This window comes from Schistocerca serialis, chromosome 5, assembly GCF_023864345.2.
Source record: "Schistocerca serialis cubense isolate TAMUIC-IGC-003099 chromosome 5, iqSchSeri2.2, whole genome shotgun sequence".
In the NCBI taxonomy this organism is placed as follows: domain Eukaryota; kingdom Metazoa; phylum Arthropoda; class Insecta; order Orthoptera; family Acrididae; genus Schistocerca; species Schistocerca serialis.
In genome coordinates, this window is record NC_064642.1 from 684,393,836 (window position 1) to 684,419,611 (window position 25,776).

At 38.7% G+C, this 25,776-nt stretch overlaps 1 protein-coding gene across 2 annotated transcripts in view; it reads left to right on the forward strand.

Moving 5' to 3' along the window:
* The first annotated feature begins 974 nt into the window (after positions 1 to 974).
* LOC126482271 (stAR-related lipid transfer protein 7, mitochondrial) overlaps positions 975 to 25,776 on the forward strand; it is a 113,368-nt gene continuing 88,566 nt past the window's right edge. Inside the window, exon 1 of one of the 2 annotated variants that reach the window (XM_050106258.1) lies at positions 975 to 1,627. In XM_050106258.1, the coding sequence (XP_049962215.1) occupies positions 1,101 to 1,627 (527 nt within the window). In that variant the 5' untranslated portion in view covers positions 975 to 1,100. The remainder of the gene's footprint in view (positions 1,628 to 25,776) is intronic. The other variant, XM_050106257.1, reaches the window with a different exon arrangement.

A 25,776-nucleotide genomic window follows, 5' to 3' on the forward strand; every position in this document is an offset into this window, starting at 1 on the left:
AATTAAGCCCCAAGTAGACTAAAATGCTGTGACTGTGCCCTTCGTTTTTTTGGCACACTTGGAAATGGGTGACTTGTGGCCAGGACAACATGCTTTGGATGGACAAGGTTCGTTTTACTCTGAACAGTGCCGTGAATATACAGACCTGCCGCATATGGCTTCTCTTTCACCACATGTGCAGGTACATCCACTGCACTCAGCTCTTGTGACTGTGTGGTGTGGTTTCACAAGCTCCTTCATTCTCGGCGCATCTTTCTTCGAGGAGATGACGTCTCACAGGCGTGTTAGGTGCAGAGTGACATCTGCATAATATAAGGAACTCATTGTGCACTCGGTGATTCCAGTTTTACAAAAGTGCAGCTGTGTCCACACCACTATTTTCACTCAAGATATGACGACACCACATGTCACTTCTCAGGTGAAAGATTTGCTCCAACAAACCTTCGGTTATGGCTGCATCATCTTTAGATTATTTCAATATGTGAGGCCTTCCAAGTGATACGTTCTTGTGTGCTCGTTTTAAACTTAAAATTTCATTTATTAGACAGGAAAACAGCTTAGTTTTTAAAGTGCATTGGGTAGTAGTAGTTTTATTTCTTCGTAGATCACTTTTACAAGGATATGGGATACGTGGAGGTATCACAATTAAAGAACAGCAAAAGTAATATAATTCACATACAAAAGCCTTTACATGCTATGTCCATTTTCGCATTTTGGATGTTCGGCCTTCTGTTTGACAGATGTGCCATGTTGTCCTATTGAAGGCTCTGTCTTGTGTAGAGAAGGCCATGATAGTGATAATGTAAGCACATGGGCCTCGTAGAGGACTTTCAATTCTTCTGACTATCATGACCATGGTGTTGTCACAGATGCGCTAGTTATCACGGTGATTGTGTAAGGATGCCGTGCAAGTTTTCATTGCCTCTTGAATCCCAGCTTACATACTAGAACTTTTATTTATGTCATCTTTGCTCAAAGTTGTAAACAAACACATCTATGAAGTAGCCGGCATTATAGTGGGCGTGATGCTAATTGTGTGGTGTGCGTTGTATTTTTCGAAGTGTAATATTTGACAGGAAGTTCCCCAAGAAACATCGGAAATGTTATTTAGTGCTTCTGTGAGAACGTTTTTATATAAAAATAGAAACCATCCAGTTTTACCTCCAATAGGACCAAACTATGTGCGCAGAGCAGTCGGAGGTCGTGAGTTTGGAACTTCCACCTTCTATTTGTTTTCTACCTTCCTCGAAAACAGTTCACTGAGAAATGCGTTTCTGTCCCAGTTGAGGAATTTTGAAAGTCATCGAAGTGTCTTACAAAGGAATCTCACTTTTCAGTGGTTTAAGTCAGAAATGGCCAAGATCCGCACGTTTCTTAAAAACCATTCGTTTCATATAGTAAGAACTTGTACCCAACAGTGTGAATGTGTTGTAGCTCATAGAATTAGAAGAGCACAACAGATTTTTAGTCTGTATACTGGGCTGTGGGACGAAGTGGCGTTAAGAGAGTTCGGGAGAAGATTGCGGCAACAACTGACTAGGAAAGGAAAGGAGTTGTTCCTCAGTGCTGTTGGAGTTTGCGCTTTTGACTGGGACAGAGACAGGATTCCCAATGAAGAAATGTTGAGGTAAATTTCAGCGTTGAGCTTCAATATTTACATCGCCTTGTTCACAGTCATTTTACGATCCATGTGGTCATTCATCTCTCTTTATTATCTCACATCGGTTTTTAATTTTATAGTGTGTATCAAAAAAGTGCCTTGGGTAGTGTGGTATTTGTACCAAAGGTATTGCAACATTCTGTTTACGTATGGCGCAATAACTGAGTGAGCTAATCAACTTCTTGTCCTGTAATGCTACGGAAGTTCTCCATTTGACGTAGTAACTGTGATGTGACTATGAAACAAAATAAGGCATAATTATTGTAACGCTCCCGTTTTAGGAAGTGATTGTTTTATTGTCAGAAAATTAGTTTACTTGGGGTGTTGTCGTGTAGTCTGTATGAAGATAAATACCAGTTTTTTCGAAAATGTTTAACCTACCGATATTAGATGCTAGCTTTTGCGGATGGCTGAGGGCATCAGTAAACATAATCTACTCAAATTGTTGCCCAATCTCAAGGAAACTGTCAGCTTTATGTCAACACAACTAAGATTTCATACTCTCGCTCATTGACATTGCTAACTCACAGCCTACCACTTTGGGTTACACTACAGTATTTCACCTTAACCAGCATTACATGAAATAATGTAGAAGCAAAATAAATAAGCTCATTGTTTTATTAAATATCCCTGTTTGCACACAAATGACCTCACTCGGAAGTAATTGTGTAACATGCAAATGTCGGGTCTAGTGTAGCAAGGGATACAACCCGTCAGCTTTGGACAATGACGTCACAAGTCGCCAGAGAGCAGTTTACCATTTTCACTTTTGCTGTTATGTTTGTTTCGTTTTTTTACTGATTGCTTAATAAAGTGGATCTGTTTATTCTATCTCGTGAGATTTTTTTTTAAAAGCCAAAAACACTTATCAGCTACTGAAGGGAGCTACAACACTAAGAAGAATCGCTTCTCGTTTGGCGACTTGTGACGTCATTGTCCAAAGCCGACGGGTTGTATCCCCTGCTACACTAGTCCCCAAATGTCTGGTATCAGTACGTTCAGTTCTCATGTTTCTCCAGATTGATTAGACATTGAGGACAGACACAGCCATTGAGGTGGTGGAAACTAAACCATAATTTCGCACTACCACTAAGAATCAACAGCAGAACTAAAGTAGTAGCTACCTTCAGTAAATCAAGGCAGAAAACTTGTTTTTATGTGTGTTTTTTCTTCTTCTATAAATGTTATCTCTGTTGGTGGCACATGTTATTAACCCACTATGTCATTGTTGCGTAATATGCCTAGGACAGTTCTTAACTAAATTTCAATTTAGCCAAGTTAAGATCTTCTGGGTCTCCAGCATATTGTCTCCTGTCAGGAAATGTCTTTCAGACTAACTGAAGTGTTTGATATGGCATTGCTAACTCCCACCAAACTGTCACTTTGCACCATAATATAGACCCCGGTCTGTGATACAGATCAGTGTGTCACATGTAAAATTTTGTATTTTAATTTGTTTGATTTGTTAATTCACAACCACACTGTTACCTTTGAACCTAATGTAGGCCTTAGACTATGCTACAGACCCAATCTGTCACCACAGTCTACTTTCCAAAACCATATACAGGAACAGAAGAAATATTTCAGTGTTCTCATTATGTTATCAGTCTTTGTCATTATGTTATCAGGCTTTGTCCCCAAAGCCAACATTCAGTATTGATAGGTTCAGTTTGACCCTTCTTTTCAATATTGTCCAAAGTCGTGGTGCTAGCAGTGTGACATAGCAGTTGGTGTCAGTGGCTGCCATGCTGCATGTTGCCATTTCAAAACCATCCATCAGCATTATCTATTCTTTACTATTTAGTAGAAACAATAAATGCTAATAACAAATAATCGCTTGTGGTTGGGTTTGAACAGACAACCTGCGGCATGCCAGCCAACGAAACTGACTACACCACACTACTATAGCATCATAACTCATGGCATTGACCCTTCTGGTGAAATGGTTGTTCATGATCTCACCTCCAGAGCATCTGGTACCAGTCCTGCTTGCAACAGTGCCATTCCACCAAATTGGAGTCAACGCCTTGAAGTTACCAAAATCAAGTCACCAAAGCCGTGCCGACTGCTAAAGCTCCAGAAATTGCAAAATTCCTTGCACAAGACATGATTCTGAAGCCCGGGGCACTACATGTGATGATCTCTGATCATGGAAAAGTTTTCCAGTCAAGACTAGCATCAGAGGTAATTTCACAATGTGGCATCACCCACAGGATGACAGCTGCCTACCTCTCAATGCTGACTGGCCATACAGAACACTTCACTAAGATGTTTGCAAATATGCTCTCAATGTACTTTAATGTGAGACAGTGAGACTGGGATACAGTATTGTATGTTGTGACATTCACGTACTACACAGTGAAGCAAGATGCTACAGGCTTCTCTCCATTCTGTATACTCCCTAGTCGTGTGGCTAAAACAGTACATACACAGTTCTCGTTTCAACCAGATGATACTCAGGATTACTATATGACACATTTGGTCACCAAAACTGATGAAACAAGGCAGCTGGTTCGCATACAGACTCTAGACACCTGGGAGAAAGACTGAGAACACTATAACATCAAGCACCAGGCAGTGAAATATAGTCATGGAGAGTTGGTATCAATTTTTATGTCTGCACAAAAAGTGGGAATAGTGGAATATCGCTGCCTTGCGACCACTTAACACGGGCCCTTAATCATATCAGTTCAGTCTTCCCGAATTGTCATCGAAGCATCATCTTTACCATTGTACTGTTTTTACTCCTATACTCCTTATTGGTGTTATCTATATTTTATTTAGCAAGCTCTATAAATTTGACAAACCAGTGTGGTGTTGTATTATTTTATAGCTGTAGCATTTTCTCAATATACCGATCGGACTGATGTTTAATTATATTTCTGGGAGGTATGTAATTTTTATTACACAGATAATATGGCTCCATCTGTATAATTGTTGTACAATTTTGTAGATTACTGCATTAATGTTATTCTAGCCATATGTAATAGATCTAAGAATTTGAGGATGACAGCTAGCCACGGGTCAAGTGAAGTGTTCGATTCCAGAGGATAATGTGTTTAGTGGAATTTGGGGAATTTTGTGTTGTCGGTTTTTTTCGTTGTTTTGTGTGGTCTGGTATGGTGGTGTGTGTGTCTAAATTTGTTTATATTTACTTTGACCCCACCCAAAAACCCCTAATTTCCCACACTTGTCCCGTTAGTTTCATTAGGTTTTTTGTGGAACGTGTGTGTGTTGGTTTTCCAATGTATTTTCATGTTTGTGGTCATGTTTATGTCATGATGTCATAGGCACCATATTGGAGTCATAGTGTATGGTCGTTTCTGCCATATTTGTGATGTCGTGGGTCAAAGCAGACAGGTGGAATCAGACGCATCTGTATTTCCCATAAATGAACTGATGGACAGGGTAAGCAGCAACCAGCGGCTGTTTGCTGACGGTGCTGTGGTGTTTGGGAAGCTGACAAAGGTAACTGACTGTTGGAGGATACAAGATGACTTAGACAAAATTTCTAGTTAGCGTTTGAATGGCAGCTTGCTCTAGGTGTAGTCAAACATAAGTTAATTCAGATAGTGATGCTGAGTCAGGAGACCACACAGCTAAAGCAATCAGTCTCCAATACACCTCTTAGGACAGAAGCAGTGCACCCAATCTGTCTGTGTATACAGTAGATTGTGTGCGCTAGGGCAAGACAGTGTTTTAAATGTTTGCATAGCGTGTAGCTAAGGCATAAAAAGGAAACCAACTCAGTATTCACCTAGTGGACTAAAAACTGCATCCAAGCTTATAACAGCAGTCTGATGGCAGTAACTTTTGCTCCCTGTATTTTATTCCTAACCACTTCAGAATTTCAAAGACTGTATTCGAGTCAGCATTATCAAAATCTTTGTTTAAATCAACAAATGCAGTTAATATGAAAATGATACACAGAACAGAAAGCTCAATCAAGTTCAGTCTCTGTCCACTTGTCACTATGAACACTGTCCTGTAAACAATTAGCTGCCAGGTACTTTATCACTCTGTCTTAGCTATATTTATTGCTTAATCTTTGCTTTGTGGAAGCCATCAATATCACCCAAAGATTATACTTCAATTGAATGAATGTATCTTTACTGTTCTTTATGTTTCATTACTGCAACAATCAAAAATAACTGTATTCAATGCTCGTGACAATATTGTGTTGCTCCGATCTGATATCAGCAGCTATGTGTGGTCTTACCCAAATTTATTTAAGCTTAAAATTTACCTTGTTAACTGATTCTTCCACCAGTACTTGGTAGAACAACATATTTATAAATAAAAAGCACAATATTGTGTATGCTCTACTAGATCTGTATAGACTTGGATGAGGAAGTGAACAAATGAACAAGGCTCGTTTTTTATGGTGATATTTTATTTTATTGGGATTTGCTGTACATAGCATTCAACCAGCAGTTTCTTAAGCAGGTGGTAAAAATTTCATTATGAAAAGCACTACATCATGTATGTTCTACTGGATCCGTATAGAACATATACAATACTGCTCTTTTCATGATCAAATTTACCAAGTGCTTGCATAAGAAGGTGCTGGCCGAATGGTATGTACAACAAATGCCAATAATGTAAAGAGACTGTCAAAATGAGCTTTTTTCAGCCTTCACTTCCCCATTGCTCCAAAATCATTTGCCTTGAAGGTGTACCTTCATTTTTATGAAAGAAAGTAAGTTCAGGAGTTCCACACCTGGGCTGGAAAGAGGATGGGGCTTCCAACATTTGCCTTAAGTGACTTTAAAGAAATCATGGGGAAATGCAAATCTGGAGAGCCAAGTGGCGATTTGAGTTCCAGTCAGCTCAAATATTAATGTAATGTCAGAATCACAGTGCCAACTTGATCAGTTTAAATAAAACATAAAGAGAAGTTACAGCCTACACCAGTCACTGGTAACTATAACTTAACTCACCGATGTACCAATCCAGCTGAAATTGTTACATCGAAATCACAATCCAAATTTGAAAGCAGTGTCATTAAAGAAGTACAGCCCTTGGTACTGAAAGCACATTCATTACTGATACCAACGTATGGCCAGAATGTAACTGAACTCTTGGACAGAAAGTGCTGTTATTTATACAAACAGTAAATGTTTCAGAACATGCAAACACAAGATATTTTGAGTCCCTTCCCAAAACAATAAACACGAAACAACAAATAATTGCCAGTGGTCGGGGATCCCTCTCCCAGTCAAACAATGATCTGCTGTTTCAAAAGTTCTCACTGGAGAAAACTACAGCACCCTAAATTCAGAACTTATCAATGGTCCCCTTTATGGAAGCAGTGGTGGATCTCTGCATTCGGGTTGTGTTATTACATCCCCTTCACTATTATGCGTGGCAAGGGCAGCCGCTTCTGTCAAAGCTTTGCAATCGTCAAACTGGTTTTCAGTTTCAATGAGCCTCCCCCAACGTCGATCTGTGCTGGTTTCTTATTAAAGACATGGACAACATCTTTGCAGTTCTGTCTTCTTGCTGAGAGGTAATAATCCTAGACTTCATATGCGATGTTTGACATGTGATGATGGGTACAAACAGCCCAAAGTAAAGCTTCAGCAACTTTCCCGATGTTATTAGAAGGCAAGACCACTTGATGTGAAATAGTTTATTTCATGACCAGTTTCATCAGCAGCTCCCGATCCCACAAATTGGAATCAAACACTTCCCTTAACCTATATAGCTCAATATCAGCTCCCGATCCCACAAATTGGAATCGAACACTTCCCTTGACTTATATTGCTCAACAGCAACTCCCGATACCGGAACACCCACAGCAACCGCACATTGGAATCGAACACTTCCCTTGACCTATATAGGTCAACAGAAACTACCAGTACCCAATCATAAAACCCAAAACTACAACGACGTCCACAATCATCACTACCTCAAAAAACACAACAAACCAACAAAATTGGAATCGAACACTTCCCTTGACCTGTTATCCTTATGACATCTCCAAATATAGCTGTTCCTGGTCAGAGACGCTGGAACTTTAGTAAACCTCATTTCTTCACGACACACTGAACACTTCACTACTTCATCCAAAAATCTGAATAGTTGAAGAAATTTTATTAGAGACAATGCACTGTCCCCCATCATCACCGGCAGCCGAAAACTGTTGACCTTGACAGTCATATCCATACCAACCAAAGACATAAAAAAAGCAATTTCCCAAAATTCACACACGATGAAGAGAAAAAATTACAATAACGTTGACATAACGAAACCAAAATCGTTAACTCGCTGAAAAATATTCCGCTGAAAGCACAGTCACTACCGATACCACACATGTGCAATGTTAGAACGCAAATGTACCCCATACGCCACGTAACACGCTACCCATAAACACACCACCAGAGAGAACCACCAACCGCAACAATATGCCACCTATAAACATGCCACACATGCAAACTAAACCAAAAACATCACACAACACATAAACGCACCACCAGAGAGCACCATCGATCACATCAAAACAACACCTACTAACATGCCATTCTCACAAACTAAATTCCGTGCTGTCCTGACGTCACACACCACAACAGCCTTACCTCACGGGTCAAAGCCAACGGGTGGGATTGGACGCTTCAGTCGACCCTATTTATGTATATAAGGAGCAAGATTTGTCCTATCACACTTCCCTGGGGCACACCTGATGATAGCTTCATCTCTGATGAACACTTGCCTTTGAGGACAATGTACTAGGTTCTGTTACTTAAGAAGTCTTTGAGCCATTCACATATCTGCGAACCTATTCCATATGCCATGTGCGATGGGACATTGTGTCAAACATTTTCCTGACATCTAGGAATATTGAGTCTACCTGTTGCCCTTCAGCCATTGTTAGTTAGTTAGCTTCTTATTCCATGAATCATTTGGCATAGCAGATCATAATGATGTGGAATGAGTCAATTTTACATTTCAGTTTGCATGGCAAATTAATTTGTGAATGTGGCTACATGCTGAACATTTATAAGCCTTCGTCTTCTTTTTTAAAATACAGGTATACAGACGTGAGTTAATTTTCCTTCCCACTACCTTTTACACATTACAGTAGAAATTCTTCTAAAGAGTAGGAGGAGCTATAAAGAATAAAGTTTTTCAGTTTGTTTTCAGATTTTACTTTGCTGTTTGTCAGACATTTTATATCCCTGTAGAAGTGATCAAGAACTTTTGTTGCAGCATTGTGCACCCCTTTTTGTGCTAAAGACAACCTTAATGTGGACTAATGAACGTCATTTTTCCTTTTGAACTGTAGTGGATTATTTACAGCCAATTTAATGAGGTAATAAATACACTGTGAAGCAACAGTCTGCATACCTAACTCCTTAAACAGGTGTCTACAAGATGATCATGGGTCAGCACCAAATATTATTCTTACTGCATGTTTTTGAGCAATGAAGACTTCCTTTCTTAAAGATGAGTTACCCCAGAACATTATTGTATAGGCCTATTACATTATTGAATAAAAATATGCAAAGTATGTCAACTTACTGATTTGTGTCTCGCCAAGATTTGCAATAATTCTAAGTGCAGGCATGACTGAACTAAGTTGTTTTAGGAGTTCCAAAATGTGCTTTTTCCAGTGTAAATGATTCTCTCCACTGTGGATACCTAAGAACTTTGATATAGGCTACATTAAATGCATTTGCAATTGCGAATATGAACAACCATCAGCTGTAGAATGGAATGACAACAATGAAAATTTGTATCAGACCAGGACTCAAACCTGGATATCCCACTTACTGCAAGCAGCAGTCGCCTTACCATTTGGATATCTGTACAAGACTCATGGCCAGACCCAAACTTCCATGTCGTCAAGCATGCTCTACAACATACCCATACATCCATTATGTATATTCCCATACAGGTGAGACATTTTACTGGATAGTTACTTCACCAGTGCTTGCAAGAAAATACAACATTGCATCGTAGTTCAGAATATTTGCAATTTTCAATACATTTAATGTATTTCATAGCAGCTGTAGTCACTGCAGTGCCTATTTCTTTGGAGGTGTATGGATGTCCCACCCTATTTATTATTTCCTCACCATGTATTACACGTGTCATTGGTGTAATACCCCTAGACGTGCAGAATTAAATATGTTGTGTCTTTTTAAAATTGTGTGTGAGGACATTTACAGTAAACCAGTCAGTGATACTTTTAGAACACTATTTACCATTTCTTCTGTTTCTGTATGTATACTTGGATTGATTACAGTACTGGTCTCATCTGCAAAAAGAACTGATTGTCCTTGTTGTACATTAGAGGAAAATCATTTCCACGTATAAGGAACAATAGTGGAGCTAAGGTTGACCCTCAGGGAACCCCATATGTGATGTCTCCCCAGTCAGAATTACTTTCCCGGACAATATTGATTGAGTTACTAAGTACAACTTTCTGCATTCTTTTTGTGAGATATGACATTGTCCATTGATTGGCTATACTATCAATCCCATAAAACTTCAATATATCAAGGAGAATACTGTGATTTCCACAGTCAAATGCTTTAGATAGGGCACAGAAATACCAACCGGCACAGCACAATGTTATTATTTAAGGCTTGTAAAATTTAGTTAGGAGGAAATCATGTGAGAGTGATGCTTTCTAAATGCATACAGCTTTCAGTGTTCCACCCATGATTTACTCCCTGTGCTGTGAGTCGGTGTGGCATCCACAATAGCTACATCACTCTCCAAAGTGTGTTCTCTGTGTTTTTTGAACAACTCATTCTTTGTCCTAATTAAATGACATGTAAGGCCCATACCTTTTCTGTGGTTGTAGCCAGTGTCACAGTTGATTATTTAGCACCTGATTTGTATCTTTCTGCAACTATTGGCTTTTTGAGCTGCTTTAAATGGTTGTGTCCTTCTTGTTCTCAGCAATTGGTATTTGAGATTGTGCATTTGTCTGTCTGATGAATAATGTAATGCATTGGCTTAGGATTTGATATGCCTCATTCTTATGGAATGCAAGTTGGCTGAATAGTTTCTCCAGTCACTTCTTTCTCCATCTGCTCATAGAACACTCCATCAAAGAGAAAATATGTGGTAATCAGGACATGCCTGAAAAGGTTGGTGGTCTTCAGATCAAACTGTTAGCCACCAAGTTTCAATGTCTCCTGCAAGTTGAAGAGGAAGACAGCACCCAATCTTATGAGGGTATCAGACTCCTTAAGGCTGAAAGTATTTAACCATTGTGCTAAGTCTGTTGAGTTGCATATATGATATTGGCATTTGCCTATGCAGGAGCTAAGCATATACCTGAGGTGCTAACCAAGTAGATAGGTGGGGCACCAGTGTCACTGATGATAGGGCGTAGAGCTACACCTTCCCTTTGGATTTTGGGAAATCCGTAAAAATCTCGGTGTAATGGGGGCATGATCATATAGCTCGTTTATAACCTCACAGACAGCCTGAGTTTTTGAGAAGAGTCAAATTCTTCTTCTCTAACTTTTTGATGTGATCAGCATCTTTCTTCCAGGACCCATTGTCTTCAAGCAGGCTGCCCAGGTTCTCAGTGTGTTTCTTATATAAAAGGACCACAATAGCATTATCTTGATGCCTACCAGTAAGACCACTGTATCCAGATATTCTCTCAGATCCAGGATGCCCACTCTTCCCATATTGGCAATGTCTAGTCTTTCTGCATGCTTGACATATTTCTTGACAATGTTCTTCTGCCATTTTGGGAGGAACTTGCACTGCATCTTGTTTTACTGCACTGATAATGTACACAGCTGAAGCTGACTTTGGAGTGGGTGCAAAGTTGAGTCTGCCTTCCACGACTTAAAGCCAGTTGTCCAGTTGTCAAGTCTAGCAAGGAACATCCATTGGGGTCTTCTTCAAAAGATGTTCAAATTTTTATTCAAGGGGTCCAGGTGACACCATCATCCCAGTCACAGGTACAGGTATTAACCTGGTTCACCATCGGTACATGTAAACTGAACAACTTCTTGATGATATCATTTAAGCTCCAGCATGCTGGCCAATTTTTGATTCTGCTTGCTTTGGTTGTATCAGTGTCAAGTGTCACTTTAGCAAAATTAAGTACCACTTTTCATCATGGCAGAAATACAAAGGTGGTAGGGAAGCAACTTCTTTAGTGGTGCATATTGCCTAGTTTCTTCATGCTGTGATACATTTCCTACCTGAAGAGTTATGGGTTGTGGATCTTCAGTGTCTACTGGTGTATTTGCTCACAAAATAATCCACAAGTTTACAGTTGGTTGTTAGTGACTAATGGTATCAGTATTTCAGTGAAGGCCATCATCATCATCAGATACGCTAATGAGCCGAGCATCTAATGGCTCAGGGGTCACTATATCCTCACTACTCCCACATAGTGTTCCCTATGTGCATTTCTTGTATGGGTGCCAGTGTGTTGACTGCCACAGCATACTGCATTATGTCTGTAGTTGACTTCTCATAGTATGTGTCAGTGTGGTGGCAGCAGCTACATCAGTCTCAAAACTCAGCCTACTATGTTTCCTGAAAGTCTTGTTCTTTTCCGAAATCAAACATGTGCACAATGACAGGGTGAATCTCAACAGTGCACTGCAACACCTGAAAGTTGTCTTCATGACAAGTGGCTGTGGGAGGCTGATTTCAAAAACACTACAAACTACACCTATAGCAGTGTCCTGTGAGACAGTGGAGGAACAGGAGTGGGGCATTACCATTGCATTTGTGCATACATTGGGGAAACTTGGATAGGATCATCTTGAAACAAACTGTATTTTGCCCACCTACTAAGACATTATTGATGACTGTCAAGGAGATCTTCCACTTGACGAGCTTGGAGCATGTAATATTCCCTGCTAGTGAAATTGATCTTGTATTGGACAGACAATGTGTACTGTGGAAGACTGCTGCTGAGAACATCAGTGACATAATTATTTAACATAGCTGCACAAGTCGGCAGTCACAGTCTACCAAAAATATATTGCATTTGCACTAGTGTCATGTATGAAACATCCTGTATAACAAACCCAAACTCAGTCACATTCTGCAATAGTGCTATTTCATGTCAGAGAGGCATACTGTTACTTGCCTTCACATTTCCACTTCATCTTATATCTAACCATTCATTGATATTTTCATAACACTGACTTTTCCAGTACACAGGAGAGGACACAGCTGGACCTACAAGTAAGTCATCATCTTTTACTGCTGATACACTGTTCTACACATAGTCCAAGAGTGCATCAAAGTTCAAAAAATCGTTTATTCTGCGTAAGTCTGCACCAAGAATAGTGTGTGCATTTGGTACATGAACATTTTACAGAAGCCACCCTAGGAACTTTCAAGGAGTCTTACCACTTACACGCCAATACATATACGCAATTGTGGTATTTTTGTTTAATGACAGTAGTGAATATACAAGGATGAACTGTGCAATTTATAGCCACAATAGTAGATGTAAAAATAATTTATATAGAATGCTGTGATATGTACACCTTCCGCATTATTGACAATAGTCTTTCTGTTTAGTTTCGCAGGAGATTGTGTTGTTTTGTGATGGTATTTTTTGGGTGGTATGTTATCTTTAATCAGTTATATTGTTACTGCCATCTCGAGAGCAGTTATATTGTTGCTGCCATCTCCTTTCTTTTGTCTGGTGGAGACAAGCTAGTTGTATTTCATTTTCTGGGCACCATACAAGGACATATTATATGTGTATTTTGAGGTACTATTACGCCAGTTACTGAACTGTAACTTCGTCTGTTGGTAAATAGATGAGCTCATAATGTAAATACTGCCTACTGAATTCTTTATTAATACTAATCAAATTTATTGTTGTAGAAAATATGCTAATGACTCTAGCATTTGCTTGAAGATGCCACTGTTGTCTTGGAATAAAACAAACATAATCTGGTGAAGTTGTTTAAAAGTAAAAAGAAATGTTACAGTCCAAAAGATACGGAATGAAGACACATATATAGGCTGATAAAAGTGGAAAAATAATTAGAAATATTTTATGTGCAGCCGTCTGTGGAGTTAAGAATGAAGTTCTATAATTTGGTGCGGTAGATGCAAAGCAGAAATCAAAAATCCCCAAGCAGGCCTATTCAAAATCAAAGCAGAGCAATAATTCATTATCCACTCCTAAACAGTTTAACTGACTGCACTCTGAGATATGAGTTCTTCATAATTCTGATGTGTTTAACAAATCCTGTTTTTCCTCATATATTGACTATTCATAGTGGTCTGTATAAAGTTATATTAATACGTTGTTTGAAGTGTTAGATTTAGCAGATACAGGAGCAGCAACTTTTCCAAGGTAACTGTTTTTCTCCTTACAAGCAGAGCTTGCTTAACACTGAAGTGAAACAAGTGGCTCCTCAGAACATCAAACTGAGACGGATTTCGGAGATGCCCAAGTGCAGAATTTTTATAAAGACTATATAATGATTAGTAGCGGAAACTGATATGGGTGAAAGTATAAAGTAACACAAGCAACAACATTCCAGTGAACATTTGTTCACTAATGAACCAGTTGTAAGATAACGGGGCATTGTCATTCCCATGGAATTGAAACTAATGAACTATTGTCGTAGTTAGTGTAACTGTATTTGATGCAAGTTCTTCAGTAAGCCCCAATGAATAGGGCTGAAAATTCATCCAAGGCCTACTTTACCTTAATAAAAAAAGGTTGCCCATTTCCATTTAATGTTTTTTTTTTAGGGTCTAATCAAGAGCCCAAGGGCAGAAAACTAATTTCTGTGAAGGGCAGGTGTCAAATAATATGTTGCTTGTGTGAGAAAATGTCATTGAGATGGCCCTGTCCAATAAGTATGGTAGAAGACAATAAACTGTGCATTCCAGAGAGCATGAAATTACACACACATTAGCTTGGTAATCAACCATTATAAATATTTTAACAATGAAAATAATCAATTATTGACAGTATAATGTAATTGGATAGATAAAGCGCACCCACACACACACACACACACACACACACACACACACACACGTACACACATGGTAGAAGAACTGAAGGGGAAGGAAGAGGGGTGAAGGAAAAGAACTGGAGAGGTTTGGGAAAACGGGTACAGTTTGCTAAAGTCACCCGTAACACCAGGTCAGGGGAGATTTACTGAACAAGACGAGAAGGAAAGACTGATTGTTGGGGACTGCACTGAACGAGATTTGAAAACCTGAGAGTTTAAAGATGGAAGACAGGGTAATATGCAAGATAGAGATTACTTCTAAATCATCATGCACGAGTTAATAAGAGTGAAAAGCTAAGTGCTCCTAGCCCTGTGACTGCTCCTGCTGCAAGACTTGCCCTATTCACCCCCTTACCACCATTTATACTAGCCCTGTAACTGGCAAAACATGCACTATCAAAGGGGGAGGCACCTGTGAAATGACACACGTCATATACCAGCTGCTGTGTAAACACTGTTTGGCCTTTTACATCGGCATGACTACCACCCAGTTATCAGTCAGGATGAGTGGGCATAGGCGGAGGGTGTATCCCAGCAGCACACAATATCCTGTTGCAGAGCACGCTCTACAACATGACAATCATGACCTCAGTGCCTGTTTCACCACATGCACTACCTAGGTTCTCCTCCAGATACCAGTTTCTCAGAACTCTGCAGGTGGGGACTAGCGCTACAACATATCCTTGGTTCCCACCACCAACGTGGCCTAAATTTACATTAATTTCCTCTGTCTCAGCATTTCGTCATGGTAACTGCTCCTTTCTTCTCTCCACTTTAGTTTTCTACACCTTTCCTTTTCTGAACTGTGTATTTTTTGCCTTGCACTGAACTTTTCACTCTTATTAACTCATGCATGATGTTTGTTAGTAATCTCTGTCTTGCATATTACCCTATCTTCCATCTTTATGCTCTCATGTTTTCAAATCTCATCCGGTGTAGCCCCCAACAGTCTTTCTTTCTCATCTTGTCTGGTAAGTCTCCTGTGATCTGGGGTTCTGGGTGATTTTTCCAAGCTGTACCCCTTTTCCTAAATCTCTCCATCCCTCTTCCTTCCCCTGCAACCCTTCTTCCAGAAGAAGGAGCCACTGGCTCCAAAAGCTTGCATAAGTTAAACCATTTTGTATGAGTGTTCTTTTGCCACTTCTTGATGAGTAGATTTTTCGCATGCCACTTCCTGGTTGAGTAGATTTGTTTTATCTATTCAGTTACTGTATATTATAAATATTTTACCATACAACTATTGATATTAGGAATATAATCCACAGCAAGGCATTTTCTGAGTCAATGTTTTATCATCTGGCTGTGAAAATTAATTGTACATAAAATACACTTAAAAACTCTAGTTCAAAATATAAAAACAAATAAAATTATTTGAACTTAAAGTCCTACCTTTGCTTTAAAAGTGACAATATCAGAGTTTCTGCTCTGCTAATCCATGCTACCACACATTCACCAAAGTGATCCTGCCATAAAGTGGTAAACACCGATCACATCAGTTACCTTCCTGTGCACCACTAATTCATAAACATTTATTATGAACGGGTAAGATAACTACTCACCATATACAGGTGACGTTGAGCCACAGATAGGCGTAATACTGCTTGTAATGCAGATACATGGTGCCCACACTTCAGGGCTGCCGGGTGGACTTGGGAGGTTTCGGGTGGGGGGAGTGGAAAAGCTGAGAAGTAGAGAAATGACACATGGGTGCATTGGTGGAATAGAAGACTGTGTTGTGCTGGAGTGAGAGCAAGGAAGGGATGGGAAATAAATGGTGGACAGGGATTAGTGAAGTTTGAGGGAGGCCAGGGGGTTACAGGAAACAGGATATATTGCTGTGGGAATTGCAGGTTGTGCCATCTGGGTCCTTTCTACCAACACCAGCTTTTCTGAATTGTGCAGGAAAACTCTCCCTGCAGTATATCTTATGTCCCCATAGCCCCCTTGGCCCCAAAATTCTGTATCTGTCTTTTATTTGTGTGTGTGGAAGAGTTATTTTTCTGAAAAAGGATGTTGTCTGAAATCAGAAAATATTTCTAGTCTTCTTTTTCATTGTTCCTGTCCGCTACTCAGCACCTCATTTGGTGATTAGCTGTCTATCCTTTTGATAGATGAAGCCTTGAGATGGGACATAGTGTGACATTGGACAGTTTGCCATTTTAGGTGTATGAAAGAATGCCATAGGCATGCTCACTTTTATCTGAAGAAATTTACAATGGAAAAACTCTGTACAAGGTAGATGCCACATCTGTTAAATGCTGACTATAGACAAATTGAAAACAAATTTCTCATTAGTGTTTGGACACTTTAAAAAAAATGATTTTGTGTCAGTGTTACAGTGGATGACTTCAGTCCATAACTTCATGCCAGAAATGAAACAACAATCAAAGTAGTGGATGGAAGGTAATGACACTGCTCCAGAAAAATGTGAATTTGAATTTATCTGACAAAAGGTCATGGCTAACATTTCATGATATGCAGGAGGGATTCTTGCTATTGATGATTTTGTAAATATAAAACAGTAACTGATTAGTAGTAGACAAGTTTTAAAAAACATGATTAGAGGTGTGTATCGCAAGAAGGACAAAAACTGCTTTTCATCTATTCAATGAACCTTCCTGAAAAGATGCTTTGGTAAAGGGAAAACTGAGGGATTTGAAATATCTGTTTTCAAACACCCACACTATCTCCAAATTTAGCACCCTCTGACATTCCCCAAGTTTCATGTCTAAAGAAATTTGTCACTGGAAAACAATGAATCAGTGAAGAGATCATAGCAGCTTTAGATGGTACTTTACAAACCACTCAGAAATCCACTTCAGGAACAGAAGCTACTTACATCCAAGTGCTGTCACCAGAAAGGCAGTTACATCAAAAAGCAAATGTCCTTCTTACTGCAAAGAATTTATTTCAGTGTTATGCTGAAAATTTTCCACCTTGCTCTTGGTAAGTGATTGGCATGGTTCTGTATTTTTATATTACATAGTGTGTGATAAGTGCTCTTACTGTGTAATGTTTCATATAGCTTAAGTAATACAGATTTATGAATGGGAGACAGACAGAACCAGTCCTGGCACATGGTGCACTGCTCTTAAATGGCACTAAGGGGGATGCTGAAGGTAAAATCTCCATCTGAAGGCAAAGAAAATCACAGCCTGTGAGTTATTGTGGATAAATTTTAAATTTAATCGTAGACATCAGTACACAGTCTAAGGAGGAAGTGCTTGTGACGAACATAATCTTCCCTTGCCAGCCACATCCTGGTGATTAAATTTCTATTACAACTAAGTGTTGAACCAACTGTCTCATAGACACAAACACAAGGTGTTCATTTTAACTGAAGACATTGAAATATCTCTAAAACTACACATCAGATCAAAAAAAGTTCCAATCAATTTGTTTGTCTTGAAGGAGAATGTCCAACAATATCAAACTCAACCTGCCACTCCATCCCATGTGTGAATGGCGGGCACTTTGAAATCTTCAATGGGAACTCCCATTTTTTTACTGCAGATTACAATTCTACAGCAAAATCTAGATATGTTTTGTCTGAAGCATTTTTCTTAGTTTCACCACAGATGGCGCTGTAATTGGAGGAATAGAAATGGGTATGCAATTGTAATTTGCAGTGTGCTACTCAATGGCCCTTGAATATCCAATAGCATGTGGAACCCCACCTCCATGTTGCAAGGATAGGACAGGCCAGTATTTCGTGACTTCTAATTGGAAACCTCATTCACAAAGTTGTATTCCTCCGACATATCGAACAGGGGTCTACTTGACATGCCATTGTGGCCATGGCTTGAGGCAAACGCTACTCTACTTTTCCAATTATATTTAATATTCAAACATAGTACTGCCTAATGCAATACACTCAGTGATCGCTTTTCAAATGACAGTACCCAGGACAGAAGAATATCTACAGAAATGTCAGCGCAGGTGTTTTTGATGCGGTCGACCATGCCTTCGTGGCCTGTTGGTACTTGTTGGTATACCTTATCTTCTAAATATCCACGCAGAAAGAAATCCAGCGACATCAAATCTGGTGACCTAGTGGGCCAATTAAGAGGGTCACCTCTACCGATTCACTGACCAGTGTAAACACGGTCTACATCCCATGCTTCAGTTGCATAACACGCTGGGCAACCAGCGTGCTGAAACCACATACATCGTAGAGCATCCAGGACAACATCCTGCAGTAGTTCCTGTTCCAAAAATGTTTGATATTTGCAGTGTACTGCCTGTTATGATACACTGTAGTTCACTACATGGCCATGGTGGCGTGTCGAGTAGTCTTCTGTTCAGGATGTCAGAGGAATACAATGTTGCGAATGAGGTTCCCAATCGTGCCATTGGATATTCAAGGACCATTGAGTAGTACATTGTAAATTATGATTGTGTCCCATTTCTATTCATCTGATTACGAAATGAAGAAAATGCTTCAGACGAAACATACGTAGATTTTGCTGTAGATTTGTAATCTGCAATAAAAAACAGGGATCCAATTGATTATTTCAAAGTTCCTCACCCCCCACCCCCTGGGTCCCGCCACCCACGCGTGGGGCGGGATGGCAGAATGTGTGTGGCATCATTGGATGTCCCACTCCAAGACAAACAAATTGGAATTATAATAGTTTTTGATTCGATATGTAGTTTTCGAGATGTTTCAATGTCTTCAGTTAAAATGAACAGCCTGTATATATCATTGTAGTTTTGACTTGTAGGATTGAATATTTTAAAGTGTCCCTGTTATGGATATTAACAGAGTTGCCATATTTGTTCTAAAAACTTTACTTCCTGTAATAAAGCTCATCCATCCATATTTCATATCATTAGAACAATTGTGCATTGATGGAAAAAATCACATTATTGGACACTACACACAATGTGTACTCTAATAATTGTTGCAAAGTGTTATATTTGATTGCATATTGAAGGTTTTTGACTTCTTTTATTGTTTAGATGTACAATAAGTTGGTTTGATTTTTGATACTGCATATGTTCTTGATTTGCTTCCATACATAATGAAACAGGGTTTAACTTGAGTTATGTTGAACTGTTACCAAACATTGTTGTTACTTTTTTTTACTTGTTAATTTTGTGTGTTAAGGACAGACCACATCAAATATGAATGTCTAATTTTCTGTGTAAACCTCTCGGGTACAACATTCAGGCCTTAATCATAGTACAGGAAGCACTCTAGTTGTATTGAAACTATGTTCAAAAACACACTGTCATTTTAAGTAATAGCAGCTAATGAGAAAATACAATTATTAATCCAGTCCACATTAATGACATACCATATGTAAAACAATGAGGACTGATTTCATGAATGTGGATAGCATAGACAGTGGCCATAGGACTGATTTTATGAATGTGGATAACATAGACAGTGGCCATCAGTGTAATAAATGTTTAGGACTCTGATTTGGAGGAAGCCACTGTTTCTATTAAATCAATATCTTGCAGTTCCAATTTAAAAAAATAATAGAATCAACTATTAAAAAGTTGTGGCTGTGTGTGTCTGTTGCATAATAATAATAATAATAATTATTATTATTATTAATTGTTATTATAATATAATTATTATAATTATTAAGCGGATGTACAATACTAGCAAATACAGAATACCCCAGAAGACATGACAATGTAGCAAAAATAATACATCAACAACTTGCCATACAACATAAACTAATAAAACAACACGTTCCCACATACAAGTTGTTGTTGTGGTCTTCAGTCCTGAAACTGGTTTGATGCAGCTCTCCATGCTACTCTATCCTGTGCAAGCTTCTTCATCTCCCAGTACCTACTGCAACCTACATCCTTCTGAATCTCTTGGTCTCCCTCTACGATTGGCTGTGGTTGTGTGTGTCTATTGAATAATAATAATAATTTATTATTATTATTAATTATTATTATTATTAATTATTATTATATAATTATTATAATTATTAAGCAGATGCACAATACTAGCAAATACAGAATACCCCAGAAGATATGACAATGTAGCAAAAATAATACATCAACAACTTGCCATACAACATAAACTAATAAAACAACACGTTCCCACATACAAGTTGTTGTTGTTGTGGTCTTCAGTCCTGAGACTGGTTTGATGCAGTTCTCCATGCTACTCTAACCTGTGCCAGCTTCTTCATCTCCCAGTACCTACTGCAACCTACAGCCTTCTGAATCTGCTTAGTGTATTCATCTCTTGGTCTCCCTCTACAATTTTTACCCTCCACGCTGCCCTCCAATACTAAATTGGTGATCCCTTGATGCCTCAGAACATGTCCTACCAACCGATCCCTTCTTGTAATCAAGTTGTGCCACAAACTTCTCCCCAATCCTATTCAATACTTCCTCATTAGTTATGTGATCTACTCATCTAATCTTCAGCATTCTTCTGTAGCACCACATTTCAAAAGCTTCTATTCTCTTTTTGTCCAAACTATTTATCGTCCATGTTTCACTTCTATACATGGCTACACTCCATACAACTACTTTCAGAAATGACTTCCTGACACTTAAATCTATACTCGATGTTAACAAATTTCTCTTCTTCAGAAACGCTTTCCTTGCCATCGCCAGTCTACATTTTATATCCTCTCTACTTCGGCCATCATCAGTTATTTTGCTCCCCAAATAGCAAAATTCCTTTACTACTTTAAGCGTCTCATTTCCTAATCTGATTCCCTCAGCATCATCCGACTTAATTCGACTACATTCCATTATCCTCGTTTTGCTTTTGTTGATGTTCATCTTATGTCCTCCTTTCAAGACACTGTCCATTCCATTCAACTGCTCTTCCAAGTCCTTTGCTGTCTCTGATAGAATTACAATGTCATCGGCGAACCTCAAAGTTTTTATTTCTTCTCCATGGATTTTAATACCTACTCCGAATTTTTCTTTTGTTTCCTTCATTGCTTGCTCAATATACAGATTGAATAACATCGGGGAGAGACTACAACCCTGTCTCACTCCCTTCCCAACCACTGCTTCTCTTTCATGCCCCTCCACTCGTATGACTGCCGTCTGGTTTCTGTACAAATTGTAAATAGCCTTTCGCTCCCTGTATTTTACCCCCGCCATCTTCAGAATTTGAAAGAGCGTATTCCAGTCAACATTGTCAAAAGCTTTCTCTAAGTATACAAATGCTAGAAACGTAGGTTTGCCTTTCCTTAATCTAGCTTCTAAGATAAGTCGTAGGGTCAGTATTGCCTCACGTGTCCCAACATTTCTGCGGAATCCAAACTGATCTTCCCCGAGGTCGGCTTCTAGAAGTTTTTCCATTCGTCTGTAAAGAATCAGCGTTAGTATTTTGCAGCCGTGACTTATTAAACTGATAGTTCGGTAATTTTCACATTTGTCAACACCTGCTTTCTTTGGGATTGGAATTATTATATTCTTCTTGAAGTCTTAGGGTATTTTTCCTGTTTCATACATCTTGCTTACCAGATGGTAGAGTTTTGTCAGGACTGGGTCTCCCGAGGCCGTCAGTAGTTCTAATGGAATGTTGTCTACTCCCGGGGCCTTGTTTCGACTCAGGTCTTTCAGTGCTCTGTCAAACTATTCACGCAGTATTATATCTCCCATTTCATCTACATCCTCTTCCATTTCCATAATATTGTCCTCAAGTACATCGCCCTTGTATAGACCCTCTATATACTCCTTCCACCTTTCTGCTTTCCCTTCTTTGCTTAGAACTGGGTTTCCATCTGAGCTTTTGATATTCATACAAGTGGTTCTCTTTAATTTTCCTGTAGGCTGTATCTATCTTACCCCTAGTGAGATAAGCCTCTACATCCTTACATTTGTCCTCTAGCCATGCCTGCTCAGCCATTTTGCACTTCCTGTCGATCTCATTTTTGAGACGTTTGTATTCCTTTTTGCCTGATTCATTTACTGCATTTTTATATTTTCTCCTTTCATCAATTAAATTCAGTATTTCTTCTGTCAGCCAAGGATTTCTACTAGCCCTCGTCTTTTTAGCTACTTGATCCGCTGCTGCCTTCACTACTTCATCCCTCAAAGCTACCCATTCTTCTTCTACTGTATTTCTTTCCCCCATTCCTGTCAATTGTTCCCTTATGCTCTCCCTGAAACTCTCTACAACCTCTGGTTCTTTCAGTTTATCCAGGTCCCATCTCCTTAAATTCCCACCTTTTCGCAGTTTCTTCAGTTTTAATCTACAGGTCATAACCAATAGATTGTGGTCAGAATCCATCCGTCGCTGGAAATGTCTTACAATTTAAAACCTGGTTCCTAAATCTGTCTTACCATTATGTAATCTATCTGAAACCTGTCAGTATCTCCAGGCTTCTTCCATGTATACAACCTTCTTTCATAATTCTTGAAACAAGTATTAGCTATGATTAAGTTGTGCTCTGTGCAAAATTCTACCAGGCGGCTTCCTCTTTCATTTCTTACCCCCAATCCATATTCACCTACTACGTTTCCTTCTCTCCCTTTTCCTACTGCCGAATTCCAGTCACCCATGACTATTAAATTTTCGTCTCCCTTCACAATCTGAATAATTTCTTTTATTTCATCATACATTTCTTCAATTTCTTCGTCATCTGCAGAGCTAGTTGGCATACAAGTATGCACCACAAAATGTACTGGAGAATGATGAATACAAATTATACTGGAACAGAACCATTATAACAGGTAAAACAACACCACATAACAAACCTGACATCATACTCACCAGTAAAAAGAAGAAATTAACACAACTAATCGAAATATCCATACCCAATACAACAAATATACAGAAGAAAACAGGAGAAAAAATTGAAAAATACATCCAACTGGCTGAGGAAGTCAAGGAAATGTGGCATCAGGATAAAGTTGACATTATACCAACTATACTATCAACTACAGCAGTTATACCACACAATATCCACCAGTACATCAACGCAATACAGCTACATCCAAACATATATATACAACTACAAAAATCTGTAATTATTGATACATGTTCAATGACCCAAAAGTTCCTAAATACAATGTAACATATACCGTACAGTTAAAAGGAAGTCACGCTTGATGAAGGTCCGCGTCACTTTCCATTTTTAACCAGACATAACATCTGAGAAACGAAAGAAATAATAATAATTATTATTATTATAATTATACTTTCGTGTATATTGTTCTACATTATTTATTATTTCGGAGGTAACCATGTGGAGGACAAAAAATATTGTAAAAGAACTATAGCATATTGCAAAATTTTTTGTGAATTCATAATGTACAGATCAGAAAAATCTACAATAGATTATACATTAGATACTGGTGATGTGTTTGATCACATAACTGTACATTACTTTGTACCATACGTTTTTAATTGCTAGTGAAATAGATTTGTAGCATGTGGATGAGTGTGTAATGAAACTATCTGCTGTTACTTTTTTATTTTGCTTCATCACTACCTCTTTCTTCTGGATATCTGTGAAGGATGGGAAATCATGAGATACTTCAGTCTGTTTTGAACAGCAATCAGATATGTATGCTCAAGGTACAGATATATCATGTTACTTATTCTGGTCTTATATATTGCTTCATTTTGAAAAGGTCTTTCCTATTTGCTTGTTGAAAATATTTTGAGAGCCGTTTACTAATTCTGCAGCTTGCACCGTAGGATACATTTGTTGTTGTTGTTGTTGTTGTTGTTGTTGTTGCCATTTTGCCTGTTAGATTTTCAACTGTTTGTAGTAGATTCTGACCAGTTGTTTCTAATTTCTCTTATCATTTCACTCTATCAAACCATTTAATGCTTGAAATGTGTAATTTGTTATTTAAAAGATGTCTCAACTATTGTGTTGCTTTCACGTGGTAACCTACTGTGTGGGCTGTACTACCATTAGATTCCTAAAATCATTTAATGTAGTTTCTTCAATAATCTAGCTGTGACCTGCTATTTAAAAAATGAGAGAATAAAATTATGTTGCAGATATCAAGGATACCAACTTTGCTGGACTGCGAGGCCACATAGACTTAGCACTCAGTTGATGAAAGTTGCAGAGTTAAATCTGAAAGGAAATTGAATGTTATTAAGCTGTGGAATGGTGTTCTATTTCAGTAAAGTAACACCTTGACCATTTCATTTGTGTTGAATATTCAAAGAGATGTGTATGCACTCACAGCTCATGTATGGGCCTATTCCAGTTGTTTGCGTGTAGAATTTCATAAGTTATAGTGTGAGTTTAAAGCTAGTAACTAACACAAAATGACTTGCACATGCACACAGATATTGAAATGCTTACTTAGAAATTGACTGATGACAGATAGACTCGAAGAAATAATCTTAAATTTTTTCAAATTATGTTATACTATAAACCAGCATTTTTACTACTCTGGGAAGAAATTTAAAAAGTTTCTCCAACAAAAATAAAATTAAATGTATTTTCTTTCCTCATATTGCATTTAAAAATGCCGCTGTTTAACTTCCTGAAGAATTAAACCTGTGTGCAAACTGTCACTAAAACTTGCATTTTTGCTTTCACAGTTAATCCCTATTTCTGACTGAACTATCTACAAGTATACTTGGCAAGGTAATTTATGGTTTGTGGCAGAGGCCTTTGCGGACTGCTGTAACTTCTCCTCATTCATATTTCATCGTGAGTCTTACGAGGGGAAGAACAGTTGTTGGGAAGCCTTTGCATGAGCTCAAATCTGTCCTCCAAGATATACCTAGGAAGAAACAGTACTTTGACTGACACTTCTAGAAATGTACACTTTCAGAATCTTAACAGTGAACCACATTATGCTACAGAGCTCCTCTCTTGTAGTGTTTGCCACTGGAGCTGTACGAGCATCTCTGTGATGAGATTTTCACTCTGCAGTGGAGTGTCCATTAATATGAAACTCAACTGATCTACCCAGGCACGACTCACGACCCGTCCTTCTAGCTTCAGTTCTGCCAGTACCTCATCTCCTACCTTCCAAACTTCACAGAAGCTCTTCTGCGAACCTAGCAGAACCAGCACTCCTGGAAGAAAGGATAGTGTGGAGACATGGATTAACCATGTCTCCGCAGTGTCTGTTTGCTGCCTTGTACAAGGTTGGCATGTAAGACTTTTATAACTTCTTCTGCATGTTGTCATTCAGCCAACGTACACAGTGTGCTCT